The sequence below is a fragment of the Grus americana genome, chromosome 3 (assembly GCF_028858705.1).
Source record: "Grus americana isolate bGruAme1 chromosome 3, bGruAme1.mat, whole genome shotgun sequence".
Taxonomy (NCBI): Eukaryota; Metazoa; Chordata; class Aves; order Gruiformes; family Gruidae; genus Grus; species Grus americana.
In genome coordinates this window covers 68,897,025-68,906,774 of record NC_072854.1, presented here as the reverse complement: position 1 = coordinate 68,906,774, position 9,750 = coordinate 68,897,025, and the positions used below count along the sequence as shown (strand labels likewise).

The 9,750-nt window shown below is 40.6% G+C and overlaps 1 protein-coding gene across 1 annotated transcript in view; it reads right to left on the bottom strand.

Annotated features, from left to right (window-relative positions):
- Window positions 1–7,219: 7,219 nt before the first annotated feature.
- The window catches only part of NOX3 (NADPH oxidase 3), a 40,994-nt gene continuing 38,463 nt past the window's right edge, over window positions 7,220–9,750 (bottom strand). The window contains exons 12-13 of the mRNA XM_054821406.1: window positions 9,537–9,661; window positions 7,220–7,346 (exon numbers count right to left, since the gene is read on the bottom strand). Of these exons, the coding sequence (XP_054677381.1) occupies window positions 7,220–7,346; window positions 9,537–9,661 (252 nt within the window). The remainder of the gene's footprint in view (window positions 7,347–9,536; window positions 9,662–9,750) is intronic.

The following is a 9,750-nucleotide window of genomic DNA, read 5'->3' as shown; positions in this document are numbered from 1 at the left end:
AATAAATACATTGTGCTTGTTACAGTAAGAGGGAATCGTGGACATCAGCTTCTGTGAGATCTAAAGCAGATAGGTTTCTGCAAATTTCCTGTGTGCATCCACACTGCAACTACTGTGTGTTAATTTGGGCTTGTGCATGCTTCCTTCTCTTTGCTCACAAAGTTCCACTTAATTCAGATTTTTGACAGTAATGATTTCTGTGAGGGGTTTTGCAGCCTTGGATGGGAGCGGGAGGAAAGACGTTGCTTTTGTGCAGCCTGTGTCAAGCAAGGGCATAGGCCTTTGCATGGGACACAAGATTCAGCGTTCAAGGCAGCGATGCTGGGGAATGGTCAGCAGTAAGTTGGAGACCAGGACTTCTGCCTCAGAGGACAGGCTCATATCTGCCCTCTCTCCTGCTTATTTGCTTTTATCCACGGAATAAAATGTTCAGATCTGTGTACTCATCATTTGGCCAAAATAAAAAAAAGATAAAAGCTCTCCCCAAACCCACATTTTTTGCTTAATAGAAGCGGTAAGACCACTGAACAGCAGACCTTTTATTAAAGTGCAATCTTATCTGTGTACCTTAAGGCGAGTGTGACTGTAAATTGTCTTTCATATTCAGAATTACTGTACCAGAGAAATGGTCTCTAGACAAGAATCAAGACAGTCCAGTAGTTTAATATCTGAATAATACCGATCAGCCTTCAGGACCCAACCTGGAGCCTGACATCAGTCTTCTGTGCATGAGCTTCAAAGGAAACCATATTTAGTCCTCTAGGACAGTAGAAAGATTGTTTGAAGTTAGTAAAGCACACGTGTAAGTATTGGCAGGCTCAGGGCTTTTATCCTCAATGAATACAAATGTCTTACCATGTTAGAAGTCGTCATTGTTTGGAAATCATAGTTGCAAATATTTGAAGCGGATAGATAGCTTTTGAAATATGCTGGTTTGAGTTGTTCGGTGTGCTGTACAACTTTTGTTTGTTTCTATATATTCTGAAAGGATATTAATGTCTTTTAAAGAGTTTAAGCCTTTCTTGCTTTTGAAAGGAGAAAAAGTGTGTTTCCATGTCAACTAACACATTTGTTCACATATATTAAGACCATTGTGTAAATGAGGGGTTTTTTCACTGTAGGAAATGATTTGTGGAAGGTCAAGATGACTCCTGTTAAATAGACTTAACTGGTTAGAGTTTTAAAATGCAAATCATCAGTCCTTTCTCATTCTAACATGTTCAGTAACATGTAAGTAGACATTCCTGGAAAATGATTCTTTGTGTGTGTATTGAGTCTGGCCGAGATGGAGTTAATTTTCCCCACAGCAGCCCTCACAGTGCTGTGCTGTGTATCGGTAGTGAGCAAGGTGTTGATAACACACCAGTGTTTTGGCTACTGCTGAGCAGGGCTGGCACAGCATCAGGGCTTCTCTCCAACATTTCTCCCCTCCTCACCAGCAGGCTGGGGATGGGCAAGATCTTGGGAGGGGACACGGCCAGGAGAGCTGACCCAAACTGACCAAAGGGATATTCCATACCGTATGATGTCTGCTTAGCAATAAGAGCTAAGAGATAGGGGGAGGAAAGGGGGACATTTGTTATTTATGACGTTTGTCTTCCGGAGCAACCACTACACATACTGAAGCCCTGCTTCCCGGGAAGTGGCGGGACATCGCCTGCTGATGGGAAGTAGAGAATAAATCTTTTGGTTTTCCTTGGCTTTCACACGTGACCTTTGCTTTTGCTTTATTAAATTGCTTCATCTTGACCCACAAGCTTTTTTCCATCTTATTTTTCTCCCTTCTCTGTCCTGCTGAGTAGAAGAGTGATAGAGCAGCTGGGTGGGCACCTGGCATCCAGCCAGGGTCAACCCACCATATTGTGGCTGCAGCTTTAATGAAACGGACACCTGATTTTATGCCACAGAAGTGCAGAATTTCTCAGATAATTAAGTGATCCCACAAGAGGAGTTGGTGTTGCTGCTGCAGAATAGGTAACCTGACTGAGGTGAGAAAGCCTCAGCTCAGCTGGTTTCCAGCACTCAGAAGGTTTAGGCCAGCCAGTCAATGGTAGAGTGCCCTCAACCTTGTGAGTGGTCACCAAGGTGACTTCACGCCCAGTATTTGATTGCCGGAAAAGTGTCAGGAGAAGAGGTGAAGGCCTAGGGACAATTCGCCTCTGCTGCACACAGTACTGCACCTTCCAGTCCATCGCTTGCTCTGCTGCTTTGACAGTCACGGGTTTGCATTCCTCATTGCTTTACTGACTATGTATGTTTCATTTAAGCTTTTGGCCTTCATAGGGCAAGCTGGGTGGAAGCATTGTCACATTTTTCTTTTCCTTTTCTCTCTTCCTGAAGAAATTTAGGTGTTTTTCCCTCAAAAAAAAAAAAAAAAATCACTGAAATTGTTGACCAGTTGAGATTATACACCTACCCTGTCATTTAGTTTATTACTTTTCTGTAGCGACTGAGCTGCCTTTAAGGCAGTTCTTATAAAATCTCCTGTTAATCAGGAATACTCAAACATATGAAGAGTTTGACACTTTTTTTTGAGTTAACAGTATTTACTCTTAACCATTTTATTATAGCTAAAACCAGGAAGGAAGCAGGAGAGTCCTTATAATGATGATGATGATGATACGGTACACACACCGTATGATGGACGTTCTGTTAAGAGTGACAGTTCCTGTTTAATCTTTTAGTGTAAACTAAGGAGCAGACTTGCTTAACTGACTTCTACTACATGCATAACTTTGGGGGAGGGAGAGAGATAGGGGAAGCCCAGAAAATATAATCCTGTGTATTTCAATTTACACTTACTAGTGAATAAACTTAAATTATCATAACACAACTTCGATCTTTATAATACCACTCTTTTTATTGTAAGAGCCAAAGTAATTAATCTGTGTATTTACGATCCCTGTCTAAGATTAGCTTTCTGTCACAGGATGTGGTGAGTCTGTGCTGTTATGACTATATTTTATTTACTAATATTTTCCTACACAGTGCTGAACACTTCCTGCTGAAGAAGCTGAATGGACAAATCCATGAAGATATCTTTCATTTTCCCTGACAGTGAATGATGTTTCCATATATAAACATAATAATAGAGTCATTACATATGCACTCACATTATCATAGCTGCTGTGTGCTCAGTGTTATTCAAAACAAGGCAGGAAGCCAAATCTTAGTAGTTCCCATTTTGATTTAAATTGTATTTGTAATAAAGGGTTTTTCATTCAACCTAAATGCAGTTTCATCCTAGTCCAACAAACCTCCCCACTTCTTTTATTATTATTATTTTTCCTTTATTCTAGGTCATTCAGTCCTGATACAAGTGAAATTCTCCTCTGGTGGTGATAACAGCAGTGCTACTCAATGAACTATAACAAGGGCTCTAAATGCATCTCCTGTAGCATACCACAGTGATTTGCAAAAGTGGGAATAAATCAAAGCAGTGAAGAGATGCCATGTTGAGCCAGAAGCTAAATGTTACATCTTGTTGCATGAGGCTAGGGGGAGAACAGATCCTGTTTTTCTGGCAGCACAATATCTTTGTGCTTGTTACCTCCGATCCAACCCCATTAAAACAATCATTCAGAATCTGCAGGAAATTGTCACCTCTTTCTTTCATGCAATGGCAGCTGGTATTGGTGCCTACACACATTTCTCATTTCCTTCAAGATTTTCAACACACATTAAAAAAAGAAGCTTAATTTATATTAAAAAATGTGTCAGCTTACCCTGAGGCTCAGCACGGGCACCAGGGAAAAAAATAAAAGATAAATGCCTCTAGGTGAACTGGCAGAGGCTCTAATTCTGCACTCACTCTACTGCTACACAGTATGCACCGCATTAATCATTTCACATAGGCAGGCATTTTAAAAAACTTCCACAATTTTAAAACAAAGATGCATTGCCCTAAACTTAATAATAATACAACTCTATCTGGTAGAGCAATCTCAGTTCACATATACTGTATCCCCTAATAGAGGAGGTATAAAATAATATTGGAGTCTTCTGTGACATAATTTTTATTATGCTGGGGTTTTTTGTCTATACAGTTATGTCCCCTCTAGTGGGCATTTTTGTGTGTGTGTTTAAGTATACATATATAATGTCGTCATTTGTCTTATTTGAGTGCTGACATACACAGGATGTTTCCTACCTCCGATTTTTATTGTGTGGCTGGCAAAATGCGTTATGTGATCCTGGTGAACTCTGTTATGCCTCAGTCCAACTCTAATATAGTTTTTCTTTAACTTTCTGTGCTGAGGAATAGGGAAATATTTTCTCACTTTTCTAGCTTATGTGAATGTTACAACATTCCCATATTTTGTGTTTTGTTTCTCCCTCATTCCAGAATTATCCTGTGCTCCACATGCTTAACAGTGCTAAAGTCACAAAGCTAGAGCACAAATAATACTTGATGGTGGAAGACAACACCAGGTCTAGGAAGGTGGCAGTGTCATACTCGGACGTCAAAGATGAGCAATACAAAGCTGTGAGGGAAGGACTGCGTTAGGGGATAGAACCTATAGCCATGGCAGCTCTAGTGCCAGTGAGAGCCACAAGAAGATGAGTAAAGATTTGGGTTGCATGAAGGCCATTGTTTTGTTGCTTTGATATGCGAGGTGCTGCAAGGCTGGCCAATCTAACCAGCTGGAGACAGTCCTGTCTTGGAGAAAGCAGTCGTACAGATGGCATGCATAGCTTTATGTTAGTCCCAGCACGTTAGAAGATGTGGCTCCAGGGAACACTCTGTGGGCCCTGGATAGGTTGTTTGAAACACAGTTGTCAGACAACAGCATTTCCAGCAGCTCTGCAGTTGGCCTCAGTTGTGTTTCAGGACTCCCAGCAGCTGCCTGAGAAGATTTGCAGAGGTGAAAAGATGACTCTGTTTTGTACCTACCTCTCAGTGCTATGTGAGTATAGCAGAGACCAGATAACTAGTCTGAGTAACATAGTCTGTGACCTATGAGGAAAGGCTGGATCAGTTAGAAGGCAGATTTAAAAACAAGAAAGGCAGATATGAATTAGACTTTGTTAAAAATATTAAGCAGTGATATATGTATGGGCGCATTTTACACTCATACACCATTCTCGAGGCTGTCAGCTTGGCATATGACAAAATGGCAGGCAAACACGGTTCCTCCCGCATCGGCAGAGATTACTGAACGACCAAACAAAAGGCTTTTCAGTATGATGGGGAACTTGGTGGGCATGGATCCTTGAAGTCAACTGGTTGTGCAGCTGGTGTTAACAGGTATCTGGCTTTTACAACCATGAGACCCACTCTGAGGATTGAGAACTGTTAGGAAGAGATGAGGTCCACTGCAGTGGGGCAAAGGCTGACCAGCCTCTGATGAGAGCTTTAAATTAGGAATGATGGGGAGGGAGTGGATGACCAACAATCCAGTGAGGAAGTGGTGGACCAGGGTGACGAGCAAAGCATGCAGGATGATGTGCACAGGAGAGACTTCACAACCAACAAAGCAGGGCAGAAGGGGACCCACTCAAAGGGTATCCTCACAAACAAGCAAGTGCCTACAAGACAGCTCTAACACCTCTTCTGGAAAACCCACATGACTGGATGCCTCTCTGAAGTGCCTGTACACTAACACATGTGGCATGGGGAGGACACGGGAGGAATTCCATGCTTGAAAGGATCCCATGCATTATGGTGTAGAGGGAAGAGGAGTCTGAGAGAACTGGATGATTTTCAAGAATCACCTCCTCCAACTTCAAAAATGATCCCTCTTGCAGTGGAGTAGGTCAAGCAAATGTGGTAGGGGGCCTGCATGGATGAACAAATCCCTCCTGACAAAACTCAAGCACAAAAGGAGATGTACAGGAGGTAGAAGAAGGAACAGGTGATGCAGGAGGAGTATAGAGACACTGAGTGTGCAGGGATGGGGTTAGGGAAGCCAAAGCCCATTGGGAGTTGAATCTGGTGAGAGAAGCAAAGGGCAAGAGGAAAGGCTGCTATGCATGCATGGAACACTAGGAAAATGTTGGTCTGCTGCTGAATGGAGTGGGGACCTGGTGCCCAAGGCCATGGAGAAGACAGAGGTACTCAGTGCATTTTTCACCTGTCTTTACACGTAAGGCTGACCTTCAGAGATGCCAGACTCCTGAGGCAAATGGGAAAATCTGAAGCAATACAGACCTCAGTGAAGGAGGATTAGGTTAGGGAGCTTTTAAACAAATCCATGGGAACTGATGGGATGCACCCACAAGTGCTGAGGGAGCTGGCCATTCCTCATTATCTTTGAATGGTCATGGTGATGGGAGGAGGTTCCTGAGGACTGGAACAATGCAAATGTCACTCCTGTTTTCACAGAATCGGCTCTGAGCAGGGGGTTTGGAGTAGGTGAGTTCCAGTGGTGCCTTCCCACCTCAGTCACTCTGTCATATATCTGTGATTCTGTATCTTTTAAAGCCTATTCTTCAGTGCCCATGAAGCCGTGTGACGTTTAAAGGACACCTGAAACTTTTTTCCACCGTTTCAGTTGCCTGTCTCAGGAGATCCATTTGCTGAGTGCAAAAATTTCTGGAGTGTCCTTAACATATTAATCCTCAGAACATAGTAGCTTATGGCATGCAGAGCCACCATCACTGCAGAAATGGCAGGTTTAAATGGTGCATAGCTTGGCAGGGCAAAAGGAATTTGTTGGGCAGTGTGTATATAAACAATATTGCTACGGCTCAAAAGGTGATGTGGATGTGGAAGTGTGCGCAGTGGGAGGCTATAAGGAGTGCAAAATCAGAACACCAGGAAGGAAAATGCTTTGAATGGCTGGGCATGATCTAAACAGCAGGAATATGAGTATTGCCTGTGGTAGTATTTTGATCACACACAACAATGAGGTACAGTTCTAAATGTCTGTTTTACTCACGCCTTTTTCCTCAAAGGTTAGTCGTTTGTGCTTGTTTTCACACAGACATAGATGGATTCACAACATCATTAAGTAAGCAATGGAGAATCAGCTCTTCAGTTCTTTGAAGGCAAGACTAAGGATGGGGTCCAAATCTTTATTTGACATAGGATGGCAAAGAATGGGGTCCAATCTTTAGTTGGCATAGGATGGCATTTTTCCACTGAAGTCAATGCACCTACTTCAATTTACAACTCCTAATATCCAACCTGAATGCTGCAGAATGAGTAGAGGACAGGAGAAGGTGAGGAAAAAATACATCATTTGATAATACCTATTATACAGTTAAGAAGTACAGCCTAGAAACTTTCTTTGTTATAGTGAAACTGAACTCCTCTTGGATCAACTGATGAATATGAGTTGCATGTCTTTTGAAGGATCTTAGAGAGAGTCTTGGGTCCACAGAAGAATACTCCAATACTGTTGCTGTAATTGCAATAACAACACAAACATGAGAGTAGCAGAGTAAATGGATAAACTGTACCGTTTAGCTGACTTCAGCTTTGCATCTTTTGAAATGGCTTTTTGAGAAATACATTTGAAAAAAATTGTGTTACTGTCACAAAGTATTACAGTATAATTATTTTAATGCTTTAGTGTTTATTATGTCTTATTGCATTATTTATTTGAATTGCTGTATTACAGGTCACAAACTATTTTAGATGGTAGTTCTTTGGTTTTGATCTTCATTGCTTTTTTTAACCAGAGAAGCAAACACACTGCTTGGGCTGAAAATTTTCAATGCTTTTTCTCCAGCCAAGTTAATTTTTTTTTTTCTAAAAAATGCACAAAATTCTCAGCTACTTCTGAGTTTTCTTCTTTTTTATTTTTTCCCCTCATTTTAACACTTTTCTGCCTATGGAAAAATGTTAAATGGCTGATTTAATAACAAAATGTCTAAGTAGGTAGTTCTTTTAAAATAAGAACACGACCAATGTAACACGGAATTGTGTTCCTGAGTGCCCAAGTCTGTTACAGGGAGCTGGAAACCTGGTTACTTGCTGCGAAGTGCCTTAAAGAGTGTGCTTCTAAGTACACAGCACATATTGCTTTAAAATGTATATATGTACACACAGATACACACACATGCTGTGCTGCTGGGAAAAGCTCAATCTCTGTAAACACAGTGCAAGTGACAAGTGACAGCATGAGTTTCAAAAAGTTTGCTCCTGTAAAGGAGGTGCTGGAGATATGGTTTGGATGCCCAAACCACAGTCCCTAGAAGTAGCGCCCATATTGCTCTGGTGCTCAGTTGCGCTAGGTTGAACCTGGAGTGGTATATTCCTGCTAATCAGCTAAAAGACACTGCTGCAGCCAAGGGAAAGTCCATGGACTTTGGGTGCTGGGACACAAAATTTAGTCAGTTGTAAAACCTGATTGTTCCATTACACAATAGAAACTCTTTTTATTTGCCTCTTGAACTTTCTGTAACTCAGAGCAAGAAAAAGTGGAGTATTTTTTTCTCATAAGGAATGCTTATTTCAGGCAAGGTTTTCTTTAAAAGGTTCAACATTGACAATAAACATCTAGGCATCTAGGTTCAGAAGCAAATGCAGATTTTTCTGTCACTTTAGCACTGACTTTCTAAGGAAATACCACAAGATTCAGTATAGAAAGTTAATGCCCATCTCCTTCCCTGAGTATCAGAAAAACAGATTTTTCTCAGTTGTACTTAAAAAAAGTAACAAAAAATAATGTTCCAACTATAACTTTAAAACCTCTGTTTATGCAGTAGAATCCCCATAAAGTCTTTCAAAAATCATATTTTCTACTCTTGGCCTTTTTCTATTTTTAATCTTTCATATTTCCTGATTGTATTTATTTTGACCTCCATCAAGTGCTTTCTCTGTGACTGTTATTTTTGCAATTTTATGGTATTCTTGTAGCTTACTGTATTCTCTTTGATCACCTCCCTTTCAGCTTTTTCTTGGGTCTTTTTCATCTTTAAAAAAATTTTTCTTCTTTTTCTTTTTGTATCTCTGTCTCCCAAGTGCAAGCCTTTATTTTGCATTAGCAGGTAAATGTTTGGAAATCAGAGAGAGTCACAAAGATTCTGGAATTTTCTACTGCTGAACACAAAATATTTCAAATTCTTGCTTCAAAGGCTTTCAGGAACAAAGAAGCTTTTCTCAGACTACTAGCAAATCCACCAAGTTCAAATGAACTGTCTTTGCCAGCAGAGATGAACTAATAACAGAACAGCATAGTCTTGCAAGAGTAGCCAAATATGTTAGGGGAACAAACATATCCTTGACATCATAAGAAAAAAATCACAGTTTATCTCTTTAATAACCATCTTCAAGGGAAATTAATGCTACTTTGTCCTTTGTGCAGAACAGTAATTGGATTGTGTGTTTCAATTATATCTGGACAAAGGCCAGGATATTGAAATACTTCTAAATATTAGATTTTCTTGTCCAAAAATTAGATTTTATTGGCATTCTCTTTCCGAGATTTCTTCATTAAAAGCTTCATTAAGCATAAATCTTCTTTCCACGCAGCAAAAAAACTAAATTATTTTAAAAGGGTCATTTAGAAAGGTTTGCCCTCCCCTTCTCCCACTGTTTATGCTGAGAGAAGAGTTACCTAACAAGGTTAGAAGCCAGCCTGCCTTACCTAGGATGGTTTTCGGCTAGTTGCTTGAACTCATTTTCCCAGTTTGGCCTTCCATAGCAGGTCTTCTGTCTCAAACCAGTAATTACATCCATCTTGTCATCATAATGTAGGGCTATGTGAGTAGCCTAAAGGCAAATTTACAAGATAATAATTTTAGAGTCAACAACGTATACTCCAAGTAAGAGGAGAAAGCAATAATGGTGCTTCGTGGTGA